This window comes from Peromyscus leucopus, chromosome 23 (assembly GCF_004664715.2).
Source record: "Peromyscus leucopus breed LL Stock chromosome 23, UCI_PerLeu_2.1, whole genome shotgun sequence".
Classification (NCBI taxonomy): domain Eukaryota; kingdom Metazoa; phylum Chordata; class Mammalia; order Rodentia; family Cricetidae; genus Peromyscus; species Peromyscus leucopus.
Window position 1 is genome coordinate 1,177,895 of NC_051082.1, and position 13,572 is coordinate 1,191,466.

At 43.0% G+C, this 13,572-nt stretch overlaps 1 protein-coding gene across 2 annotated transcripts in view; it reads left to right on the plus strand.

Moving 5' to 3' along the window:
• The window catches only part of Ttc28 (tetratricopeptide repeat domain 28), a 433,645-nt gene continuing 420,073 nt past the window's right edge, over window positions 1-13,572 (plus strand). For both annotated transcript variants that reach the window (XM_028860613.1, XM_028860614.1), the window contains exon 1: window positions 1-171. In XM_028860613.1, coding sequence (XP_028716446.1) covers window positions 88-171 — 84 coding nt within the window. In that variant the 5' untranslated portion in view covers window positions 1-87. The remainder of the gene's footprint in view (window positions 172-13,572) is intronic.

Consider the following 13,572-nt stretch of genomic DNA (forward strand, 5'->3'; position numbering starts at 1 on the left):
GGCGGGAACATGGCGCGCGGGAGCGGGGCGCGCGCCTAAGCTGGCGGGACCGTTAGCTCTAGGCGGACGCGGACGGGCCCCGCGGGGATGGAACAGCCGCTGACGCTGGCGCCCGAGCCGGCCTCGGCGCGGAGCCGCAGGCGGCGGGAGCCCGAGTCTCCGCCGGCGCCGGTGAGTGTGAGCGGGGCGCGGGCCGGGAGACTTTCTTTGTGAAACTCCGTCGGTGCAAGCCGGGCCGGGCCTCGGCGGGGGCGGACGGGTGACTGACTTGGAGGCAGAGCCCCCCACCCTCTCCGGCTCCTCGGGGTTCGATCCCCGCCGCGAACCACGCAGGCGGACCCGTTCCGTCATCTGCCCGCCTGCCTCAGTTTCCACGGCTGTGCGTGCCTGCGCCAGGGGCTTGGAATGCAGTGGGCACCTTCTGTCCGCACCTCCTCTTCCTCGACCCCGCCCCTCGGAGCGGGACGGGCGCGGGGGCGGGGGTGGGGTGGGTGGGTGGGGTGGGGTGGGGACGGAGCCCGAGCCCACCGTGGCTGTAGAATGCAGCTGCTGGGAGGCTCAGGTGTTGCCATTCCAGGTGGTGTTGGTAGGGAGTGGGCGTTCCGTTCCTAGAAGGCGACAAGGTGGTTGGTGCCTCATCACCGACAGATCCTGGAAAGCTTTGGGTCCACCTGGGCTTAGCGATGTTTGGGTGTGTCTGTCAGAGTGAAGGATGCTGAGCAAAATTTACTTTGCCTGGCTGGAGCAGCCTTTATCCCTGGACTCTGGAGTGTTTTTTTTTTTTTTTTTTTTTCCTTTCCTCCCAAGCCACTAACTAGCCAGGGTGTAGAAATAATCTGGAGCACTTTATTAAAATATAGGCCCCACACAAGAGACGCACGCACAAACTGGTTTCTCAAGGCACGAAGTTTTGACTCGGGGAGTTTGTCCAGCTGTAAAGTGTCTCATAAGCAGATAACTTGCTCTGTTTTTACTTCTGCATGGTGCCTAGCATGTAGTAGTTGTTTAGTAAATATTTGTAGAACTGAATGACCCTGGAGTTGCAACCTAGGAACCCTTGAGATACTTCAGGTGCCTTTTGAGATAAATATCTGTCAGCTTTATTTCATATATGATTTTTCTCAGCTTCCAGGTTAACTTTTGTTACTATTTATAAAGTGATGTTCCCAGTGTGCTTTAGTAAAAAACAAGGTATATGTTGATTAATATGAAGGATCAGGTCTGTATATCCTGGCTAGATTAAAATTAATTCTGAGTGTCAGGGGTATGTCTCTATGGGTAAAGGTTCCTGCCACCATGCCCGGGCATCTGAGTTGGATCACTGGGACCCACACAGTAGGATAGAAAGGACTCTGGCAAGTTGTCCTTTGACCTCCTCACAGGTGTACCAACACACACACACACACACACACACACACACACACAGAGAGAGAGAGAGAGAGAGAGAGAGAGAGAGAGAGAGAGAGAGAGAGAGAATAAAGTAAATTCTGAATATAAAAAATGCACTATTTCTTTTCATTTGAAGACAGTCCTCTAGGATTTTTTGTTCTTTTGAGACAGGTAAACATTTACATTTTCTTTAAAAATATTTTTTATATATTTGAGTGTTTTCTTCACTCGTATGTATGTGCAGCAGAGGCCGGGAGAGGGCTTTGGCTCTCAGGTTACACAGGTTATGAACCATGAACTGGGTGCTGAGAGTGGAACTCTGACACTGTGCAAGAACAGCCTCTGCTTTTAACCACCGAGTCATCTCTTTATCACCAATATTTACATTTTCATCCAAGGAAATCTGAATTATTATTTATTCAGGAAATTTGGCAGTTGCTTTTTTGAAGTTTTTTTTTTTTTTTTCCTTGCCAGTACTACAATTGCTTGATGCTATGGTTTCTTTTTCCTCCATGTAGCTGTATTTCATTTAGTTGATCTCTCTTCAATAGTTTTTCAGTAAATAGAGAATTCAAGTGTAAGAAAGACCGTAAGAGCTGAGATTGCATCTGGAGAAGAAAAATCGGAAAAATAAATGATGTAATCTCTAAATGTGTTTTGTCGATTGTGTGGATACGATTAAAAGAAACAAACTGTCTTGAGGGGTTGGGGAGACAGCTTGGTGGGCAAAGTGCTTTCTATGCAAGCACAAGGATCCAGGTTCACCCCTGACTTCCCCCTAAAATTGGGCCAGTGGGTATGGACCTGTAACCCCAGAATTGGGAGTTAGGAGGTGGTGGAGGAAGGTGGATCCCTGGTGCCCACTCACCAGCTAGCCTGTCTGAAACTGGGCTGAGTGAGAAAGCTCCTGAAAAACAAGGGGGAGAAAACCTGGCATGGTGACGCACACCTTTAATCCCAGCACTCAGAAGGTAGAAGCAAGCAGATCTGTATGTGACTGAGGCCAGCCTGGTCTATGTAGAGAGTTCCAGGCCAGCCAGAGCTACATAGTGTGTTGGGGTGGGGGGTGGGGGTGGGGGTAGAAAGCAACTGGGGAAGAGTCCTGAAGTCTACATCTCATGCCTCTTCAAGAACATTCACAGGTCAGTGAGCCTGTGCCCACATAAGCATGCAACACACATGCACTAAAATACCTTTTAGAAAAGCTTTATTCCCGCTTAGTGTGGTGGCACACACCTTTAGTTCCAGCACTTGGGAGGCAGGGGTAGGAGCATCTTTGCAAGTTTGAGGACATCCTGGTCTACACAGGAAGTTTCAGGGCATCAGGACTACATAGAGAGACACTGTCTTTAAAATAACAACAAAACAAAACCCCCAAAAAGCCAAAAAAGAAAAGCTTTACTCTCAATGTATACATCTGCAGCACAACTCATGAACCCAGGGCTCAGAGAAGATTGTGGAAGGTGGGGACAGAAAGATTGTAAGAGCCAGAGGAAAAAGGAGTTTGTTGTGAGATTGTGTCTTTTAGAAATGTCATCAGCTATACTCAATATGACACAACTGGTCATGCTAAAGAGGAAGGGGAAAGCTCCTGAGGCCTCAACCCTAGACAAAGAACTACAGGCAGCTAAGGAATGCTGGAAGCGGGAGAAGTAGTCTTCACCAGGGACAAACACACTGATTTGTTACCCAATACCAAATGGTCAGACCTGGAAACATACATATGAATAATATTATATGGACTGAGCCGTTGTATTAATATGTAGGAATATGTATATGTGCATTGCTACATAGCAACAACTAATGAGAAAGAGGCCATGGATTTGAAAGAGAGCAAGGAGAGGGGTGTGTGGGAGGACTAGAGGGAGGAAAGGGAAGGGGACCTGTTGCAATTATAATCTAGAAGAATATTTAAAAAGCTTATTGAAAAAATAAAACTTTGACATACTTATTTCCAACAGTTATCATCTTTAGTGTTGTTAGGTTCTTTTCTCCTTGTTCTGACCACTGACTGGAAGTAACTTTAGGGAAGGTTTATGTTTGAGGGTCCAGCTGTTGGCTGCGAAGGCATAGTGACAGGAGTATGACACAGCTGGTCACATTGTATCAGGAGGCAGGGAGATGAACACAGGGCATCTGGTCACATTGTATCAGGAGGCGGGAAGACAAATGCGGGCCTAGCTCTCTTTTTGACAGTCTGAGAGGGAGCCGAGCCCATGGAGTTCACCAGCCAAATTCCTGATGGGTTTTCTCTCCTCAGAGGTGCCTTCGAAGTCACACCTGGAAGTGTATCTTTTAGGTGATTTCAATTATAGTTGAATTAAGAGTTTTGTACCCCAGGTGTGGTGGCGCATGCCTCTGATCCCAGTACTTGGGAGGCAGAGACAGGTGGATCTCTGTGAGTTCCAGGCCAGCCTGGTCTACAGAGCGAGTTCCAGGATAGCTAGAGCTATACAGAGAAACCCTGTCTTGAAAAACAAAACAAAAAATATTTAGTTTCATGGTTTATAATATATTGACAGAGTATTGTGTGACCATTATTGTTATCTCCCGTGTGTGTGTGTGTGTGTGTGTGTGTGTGTGTGTGTGTGTGTAGGTGTGTAGTATGCTTATGTATGTGTGGGTGCACACGTGTGTTTTAGGGGGTGGAGGCCAGAGGTCAATGTCCTTTATTGCTCTTCACCTCCACATATGTGTGTGTGTGTGTGTGTATTTACTCATTATGTATACAGTGTTCTGTCTGCATGTTTGCCTGCAGGCCAGAAGGGGCACCAGATATCATTATAGATGGTTGTGAGCACCATGTGGTTGCTGAGCATTGAACTCAGGACCTCTGGAAGAGCAGCCAGTGCTCTTAACCTCTGAGCCACCTCACCAGCCCTCCTTATATTTTGAGACAGGGTTTTGTTGCACTTGGAGCTCACTGTTTTTGGCTAGCTAGTTCAGGCTGACCAGCAAGCTCCGGAGATCTGCCTGTCTCTGTATCCCTTCTCTAGTGTTAGGATTATAGATGTCTCCTGACCAACTTGTGAATCCTCCTGCTGTCTGTCTGTCATTAATTTGTGTGTGTGTGTGTAGATATCTGTGGTGTCCAGAGGTGTTGAACCCCCCTAGATGTGGAGTTATAGGCTGTAGTGAGCCACCTGATGTGGGTTCTGGGAACAGAACTCAGGTCCTCTGAAAGAGCAGCAAATACTCTTAAGGAAGATAAATAAATGTCTAAAAACAAGTGTATGTAACTTGTTGGTTGTTGGAGATACAGATGCAATATAATGTGATTCTGCATTACTGGTGCTAAACTGAAAAAGACTGACATATATGAGAGCTGAAGAGGATGTGGAGAATTGTCTCATATCACTGGCATGAAAAGTGACCCGTGGACTTTGAAAACAGTTTGACAGTTCAGTAGTTGTGGCTCTAAAAAAGTTTGTATGAGTGTTCATACCTTTGGTTGGTGATAGCTGAAAAGTGACAGACTGTTCATGAACTAAATACTGGATGGTTAACGTTGAACACTCATACTGTGGAATCTTCTGCAAATACTAATCAGTTCATGACACAATTGGATGGCCTTTGAACATACTCTGAATGAAAGGAACTAAACCTTAAAGGTCCTGCTAACTGTTGATGTGAAAGCTCAGCATAGGCAGATTCACCAGGGGCAGATTTTGAGACTGACATCTTGGTATGCCACATAAACTGGTTTGGTTCAAGCAGTCCTCTAGCCTCAGCCTCAAGAGGAACTGTGACTACAGGTGTGCAGCACCATTCTCTACTTATTTGTCTTTCTTTTTTTCAGTTTTCATGTGTTTGTGTGTGCTATGCATGTTTTTTCATATGTGTGGGCATATATGCATGTGTGTGTAGAAGCCTGAGGTTGATGTCAGGAATCATCCTCAACCATTTTACTTTATCCAGTGAGGCAGGGTTTCTCAACCCATAGCTTGCTAGCCAGCTTGTGGAGATACCCTCTCTGCACATTCCAGGGCTGGAATTATAGGTGGGCTGCTATACCCACCTGGCATTCATGTAGGTTTCTGAGGACCTAGACTCCAGTATTCTTGTTTATGCAGTAAACTTTCTCCCATTCCTGCTACTTAGTTTTAAAAATATACAACTTGGGGCTGGAAAGATGGCTCAACATTTAAGAACACTTGCTGATTTTCTAGATGACCTGGGTTGGGTTTCGGTCACCCACATGGGGGCTCACAGCTACGTGTAATTTTAGTTCTAGGGGATCCAGTGTCCTCTTTTGGGTTCTGTGTGCACCAGGCACTTACATGGTTTACACTATACAATCACACAAACACTCATATACAAAAATAAATAAAATATTTTAAAAAATATTTTTAAAAAAGGAGTCCCCAATTGAGCCAGACACAGTGATTTTATGCCTATAGTCCCATATTTTGTGAGACTGAGGCAGGAGAATTACTGGGAATTTGAGGCCAGCAGGGCTCAGCAGTGAATTCCACAGCAGACTGGTCACAGAATGAGGCCCTGTCTCAAGGGAGAAGCTGAAGGAAGGGCTCTGTGACTTAGAGCTGCTGATCTTCGGGGACCTGGTTTGGTCCCAGCACCCACACTGAGTGTTCACGATTGCTTATGATTCCATTTCCAGGGGTCTGATACTCTCTTGGCCTCCTCAGGCACTGTGGGTATGTTGTGCAATACTTACCACACATAGATACAGAAAATGAACAAATAGTTGAATTTTTTTTTTCCATCACAGGCAATTTATTTTGTTCTATTCATTCACAGTTAATACAGAAAATACTTGGAAACATTTCCATATAATGTTTGACATAGAAATCATCAAATAGAAGTATACAATGGGCCGGGCGTGGTGGCGCACGCCTTTAATCCCAGCACTCGGGAGGCAGAGGCAGGCGTTTCTTTGTGAGTTCGAGGCCAGCCTGGGCTACCAAGTGAGCTCCAGGAAAGGCGCAAAGCTACACAGAGAAACCCTGTCTCGAAAAAACCAAAAAAAAAAAAAAAAAAAAAAAAAAAAAAAAAAGAAGTATACAATGTTGACAGGAGGCAGTACATTTATAATTTATAACCCCAAATGTATTTATAAATTAGAAATGGAAAGATCTACAAATGAAATTATGAAGGTTCACCAAAGTCATTTAATCTGTCAGTTTCTCATTCATTTTTATGTCTTAATAATATTCTATTGTATGAATAAGCCACATTTTATTTCTCTCCAGTATTTTATAGCTATTTAAGTTGTTTTAACTTTTTTACTATTAGCAACACACTGCTGTAAACCTTCATGTACATGTTTCATAGGTGCATATTTTCAGTAGTTTGAGGATATATTCCTAAGGGTAGAATTGTTGGGTAACAGAGTAACAATGTTTTGCATTTTGACCAACCACCAAACTGTTTTGCCAAAGTGGCACACCATTTTACAATCTCACCAAATCCTTGTTCTTAAGGCTCTGATTTTTGTACAAAAGCATTCAATCATTCTGTCAGACCAAACCAGGAAAAGTAAGCTATAGTTCAGAGCTGTTCTATTCCATTTACTATGCAAAGCCATTCTTGGCATTTGCAACTCTCAGCCCTTTTGAGTATTCTTGCAGTGTTCACCTTTTCCTCCACCACTTTTTTTTTTCTTCTTTTTTTCTGGTTTATTTCTATCTATTACAAATGTATAAAAAATCCTCCATCAACGCTGCTGATAGCAGCAGAACCTTGAGAAATATACCTTTGGTTTGCCTCAGAAAAGGAACACATATTGTACTGTAAAGTTTATAAAATTGGCGCAAAACATTGTGATAATGTTACAATACCAGTTTTAAGAGTTCAGTGACTAATGGGGAGCCGATGGGATACATGCAGAACTGTGAAAGTGATCTCACTTAGCCAGCTGTACACGTAGACTGTAAATCTACATTCAGATCATTTCTGAACTAAGACTATCATCTCAGTTTATCTGTTGAGGTCAACCAGGAAACCCTAGAATATACCTTGATTTTTGCAAAAAACAAAATGGGGGAGGGGTTTCTTCAGCATTTCAGTCCACGAGTAACAGTATCCTAACAGGCAAAGTGTTCTCTCACTGTCAACATAGAATGAACTGCTGCTGGAGGTCAACTTGGGCTTTAATTTGCATTGGCACTTACATGCCTAGTAGTCCAAGTTGTTGACCTCATGACTTTAAAAAGTAACTCTAAAAAAGTAAAATGGCCCTTCTTGGAAGACTAAAGAAAGACATCCAGCCACAGTTGTAAAAAGTCTCATCAAAACAATATACCCTTTTATGAATTACGCCTCAATTAAAAAAAAAAAAAAAAAAAAAAAAAAAAAAAAAAGGAGCCCCAAAATAAGAAGCAGCTCTGAAAAAGAAAATATAACTTAAGATATTTGAAAAAAAAAACAAGGTGAATACAGGTTCAAAAATAATTAAGATACATTTTCTTAAGGCTACCTAGAATTAGGCTTTAAAGAATTCTACCATTTCAAGTTTACCACTAGTTACTAGATACCTATTTACAAACAAGATGTTCACCTTTTTTGTTCCTTTATCAAGAGAAAAATCTACCTTCAGACTATGAGGGTGGTGATGGGGAGGGACTAGAAAACAAGATTCAAACAATCCCATGCAAATATCACATTTTTCAAATGGAAGAACTCCAAACTGCACTAGAAGATCCAATCACTAAGACACTTTCCATTGAAATGATTTAAGTACAACTACATGGCACCAAGGTTTAGGCCTAATATAGGCCTGACAACCAAGTCCTTGTTTTCTGGAAGAAAGGCCTCAAAAGTCCCACTCAATTCCACATAACAATACTTCAAAGATCAATTAGGTTTTCCTTTCCTTAATATTTTTGTTTTTGACTTCTAATCTTAAAGACTAGATTAAAACTTAGCTCATTTCCCAGAAGGCAATGCTTCCCTTTGCTCTATGAAAGAGTCCACCAAGACCTCTTCCTAAAAACCATCTAGCCCCAGCCTCCAGCCTGTGCTTGTGATGCATCTTTCTCAACATCCTGAAAAGGTAATGTAGGTAAAATATGCTCATAAACATTAAAACTAGTTGTTAGAAAGACGTAACTAGCTTTATAATTTAAGTTTTAAAGCATAAATACTTGCAGCTTAATCTGCACTGACAATGATTGTCGAAGCCTAGAATTCAACATTTACAAATTCTCATTCACACACACAAAACACACTATTATCACACAACTTGTGTCTTGAGAGAATCTTCTGTTTTTTAAATCTTTGGCCTCCCAGTCAATCCCAAGTTCAACCAACTTTTCCGAGTTCTGGTAGTTACCTGGACCACTGAGGCATTGCCACAAGACTTCTTCTCTTTTGAAACATCCTTTTTCTCTAGATATTAGGATAGCTACACCAGCTTGTTTCTTCTGTGGTGTATGTTGGTGTGGGATTATCTATTGCTTGATTTTTCATGGATGTGTTTAGCTTCTTTGGGTTGAATTTTCCCTTCTAGTGCTTTCTGTAGGGCTGGGTTTGTAGACAGGTATTGATTAAATCTGGTTTTATCCTGGAATATTTTGTTTACTCCGCCTATGGTGATTAAGAGTTTTGCTGGGTATAATAGTCTGGGTTGGCATCCATGGTCTCTTAGTGTCTGCATGAGATTTGTCCATGATCTTCTCGCTTTCATAGTCTCTATTGAGTAGTCTGGTGTTATTCTGATGGGTTTACCTTTATATGTTACTTGGTCTTTTTCCTTTGCGGCTCTTAATATTTTTTCTTTGTTCTGTGTGTTTAGTGTTTTGATTATTATGTGGCGAGGGGACTTTTTTTTTGGATCCAGCCTATTCGGTGTTCTGTAAGCTTCTTGTATCTTCATAGGTATTTCTTTCTTTAGGTTAGGAAAGTTTTATTCTATGATTTTGTTGAATATATTTTCTGTGCCTTTGAGTTGGTATTCTTCTCCTTCTTCTATCCCTATTATTCTTAGGTTTGGTCTTTTCATGGTGTCCCAAATTTCCTGGACGTTTTGTGTTACGACTTTTTTGTCTTTAGTATTTTCTTTGACTGACAAATCTATTTTCTCTATTGTGTCTTCAGTGTCAGAGATTCTCTGTTCCATCTCTTGCAATCGGTTGGTTATGCTTGTTTCTGTAGTTCCTGTTCGTTTTCTCAGGATTTCTATTTCCAGCATTCCCTCAGCATGTGTTTTCTTTATTATCTCAAATTCATTTTTCAGATCTTGGAATGTTTCTTTCATCTGTTTAATTGCTTTTTCTTGGCTTGATTTGATTTCTTCCCATTTTTTGTTCGTTTTTTCTTCCATTTCTTTAAGGGAGTTTTTTATTTCCTCTTTAATGGAGTTTTTCATTTCCTCTTTAAGGGAAGTTTTTATTTTCTCTTTAAGAGAGTTTTTCATTTCCTCTTTAAGGAAAGTTTTTATTTCCTCTTTAAGGTAGTTTTTCATTTCCTCTTTAAGGAAAGTTTTTATTTCCTCATTGAGGGAATGTTTTATTTCTTCTTTAAGGGCCTCTATCATCTTCTTAAAGTCAGTTTTAGGGTTGATCTCTTCTGTTTCTTCTGTCATGGTATGTTTAGGTCTTGCAGGTGTAGAATCACTAGGTTCTGATGTTGCCATATAGGTCTTTATGTTGTTGCCTGTATTTTTGCACTGGCGTCTACTCATCTCTTCCTCTGTGCGGTGCAGGTGGTGTCTATGTCTGAGAGTGCCTCTCTTGTTCTAATTTTTAGTCTTGGTTTAGTAGGGGTTCTTGGTTAAATTGGTGCTATTGGGCTGTTTCTTCAGGGGCAGCTGATTTCAGTCAGTGAATTATATACTTATGATTCTGGTGATCTGGTTTAGTGGCTGGGTAGCGCCTTCTTCTGTGTTCCCAGGTCACGTTTTGTTCATTTGTCAACTCCTCAGCTGATCTTGTTTCTTCAGACTTCAAACTGTAGGCATTTGAATCCTCTCCCAGATGGGTTTCAGCTGAGCAGGGTAGTCTCACCAACACCTCCAAGTTGTTGGGTTTCACAGGATCAGCAGTTGGGCCCTGGGTTGTCCCCAGACGGAGTGCCCAGACTCGCCCTGGTTCTGACCCACGGAGATAGCCTCTTCCCCAGGTGTTGGGGCTAGGGGCGTCCCTGTTCCAAGCTGCGTCCGCCCGTCTCCATCCCCGGGCCTGTCCACCCCTGTGGCCCGCCGCCACAGGCCCATCTGCGTCCACTTGTCTCCGCCGCCGCCGGGCCTGTATGTCCCTGTCAGCTGCCTCAGCTGCCGCTGGGTCTGTCTGCCTCTGCGGGCGGCCAACGGGCCTGTATATCTCTGCTGGCTGCCACCGGGGGCCTATCTACCACTGCTTGTCACTGCTGCCAGGCCCATCCACCTCTGCGAACTGCCACCAGGCCTGTATGCCTCTGCCGGTTGCCGCTGGGCCTGTATGTCCCTGTAGGCCGCTGCCACCGGGCTCTTCCACCTCCGCGAGTCGCCAACCTGCGTCTGCCAGTCTCCGCCCCGTGGCCTGTCTACTTCTAGTTGAATATTTTTAAAGAGAGAAAACAAAGTATAAAACTAACATAGCCTTTGTGTATTCGTATGGTTCCCTCCTCCCTAGAGACAGGGTCTCATTATTTTAGATGGACCGTAAGCCTGCTGTATAGCCAAAGTTGTCCTTGAACTTCTGGTTCTCCTGCTTCTGTCTCCTGACTGCTGGGGTTACAGGCATGTACCACGAAACCTGGTTTTATATAGAGCTGGGGATTGTACCCATATCTTTGTTTATCAACCAAGTTATATCCTTGGCCCCATATGATATTTTTATGTGAATTTGAAAAATGACTTGAGCCATAGGAATAATTTAATATCAGGTTAAAAAGATGGTTCAGCAGTTAAAAGCACTTGCTGCTTTTCCAGAGGACTCAAGTTCAGTTCCCAGCACCCACATGGCAGCTCACAACCTTCTGTATCTCTGATTCTAGAGTATCCATTGCCCTCTTCTGGACTCCATGGGCACTATATACACCATGCACGGTCCTACATACAGGCAAAATACCCATGTACATAACATAAAAATGAATAAAAGAGAATAACTTAGTGAGTGGAAAGTGACTTCATGTGATTTAGAAAATTGTGGTCAAGGTGCAAAGGCAATCTGTGTGTGTGTGTGTGTGTGTGTGTGTGTGTGTGTGTGTGTGTGTATGTGTATGTGTGTATACATGCATGGGCACATGTGTGTCTATATGTGTGGATGTGTATATATATATCTATAATGTATGTGTTGGTGTGTATGTGTGTTTATATGTTGTTTGTGCTTGTGCATGTGGAAGCCAGAGGTTGGTGTTGGGTGTCTTATTTTATTTTTATTTGTTTATTTTTAGACAGGGTTGTCTTAGTCAGTGTTCTGTTTCTCTGAAGAGATACCACAACTCTTATAAAAAGAAAGCATTTTCCAGGTGATAGCGGCACATACCTTTAGTCCCAGTGTGGGAGCCCACAGAGGTTTCCTAGTGAGATCTGAGCTTACTTTACCCAGCAGGGCTGCATAAGGGATGGACTGACCACCATGTGTATGGTTACCAGGTGTTTTACACTTGGATGTGCGGTATGCTTTGATCTAGTAAGGGGAGGTCTTTTGCCCCGCCCCTTGGCATTCCTATAAAAAGCCCTTTTGAGAGACAGAAGGGGCTGGTGGATTTTGATCTAGGTCCTTCTGAAGCTATCCTGTGTTTCTGTCTGTCTCCTCTCCACTATCTTTCTGTCTACTAATTTCTTACACCCCTCTCCTCCTCATAGGATCGTGACAGTTGGCTATTGAAACTTAATCAGTAGTGACTCCAGATTGCAGCTGCTGTACTGGATGTGTTGCTCTTACTTGACATATTAACACACCTGCTGGTACATGGGGTACAGTCACTGATCTAACAGATGCCTTTTTGTCAATGCCTGCCATGAGGACCACAGAAGCAGTTGCGTTCAGCTGTTGAGACCAGCAGTACACAATTACTTTTTTACATCAAGGAATATTAATGCACTAGCCCTGTGCCATGACTTAGTTTGAAGGGATCTTGATCATCTGTCTTTCCCACAAAATGTCATGGTGTCTACTGTATTGATGACATTATGTTGATTGGGTCAAGTGAACAGGAAGTAGAGGTATAGGAGAAACTCAAAGCAATGGAATTGATGTTATAAAGAGTTTGTTAGGGCTGGAGAGATGGCTCAGCGGTTAAGATCACTGGCTGTTCTTCTAGAGGTCCTGAGTTCAATTCCCAGCACCCACATGGTGGCTCACAACAGTCTGTAATGAGATCTGCCGCCCTCTTCTGGCATACAGGCAGAACACTGTATACATAATAAATAAATCTTTAAAAAAAAAAAAAAAGAGTTTGTTAATGGATTGGCTTAGGAGACATCAAATCACACAAGGTAGAATTTAGTTAGGGGGTGCTACCCTCCCCAAATACCCTATAGGCTCACAGATTTGAATGATTGTTTACCAGACAGTGGCACTATTAGTAGGGGTGGCCTTGTTGGTGCAAGTGTGTTACTGGGGGTGGGCTTTGAGGTTTCTCAGATGCTTAAGCCAGGCCCAGTCTCTCCCTGCTGCCTGTCAATCTGCAAGTAGAACTCCTGGCTCTTTTGCCACCACCATCTCTGCCTGCCTGCTGCCATGATAAGAATAGACTAAACCTCTGGACCCGGAGCCTGTCCCAATTAAATCTTTTCCTTTAAAAGAATTGCTGTGGTCTCTTCACTGCAATAGAACATTGACTAAGATAGAAGTTGATATCAGGGACTGGGGTATTGCTATGACAGGCCTGACCGTGTTTCTTGGTGGAATGTGGACTTTGGGACTTTGTATTAAGAAAACAGTTGAACACTTTAAATGGGGCTAAATGGGCCATGCTAATAGGAGCAGGGAAGACAGTGTTGCTGGGAACAATGTAGATTTTGATGGCCAAATCAAGAGGTTTTAGAGGAGAAGAATATGAGTAGATGGCCTAGAGATGTTCCTGTGTTATATTGGTGAAGAATATGGCTGTTTTCTGCCCTTGTCCAAAAAATCTGGGGCTAAATTGGTGAGTTTTGGATTAACAGTATTGACCAGGAGATTTCAAAACAGCCTATTATTGACTGTGTCATGTGGTATTAGTGACCAGTCTTATGAAGCTCTATAATGAAAAGGAACAAGCTGTGTAGATGTAATGGTCTTATTAAATAAGAAA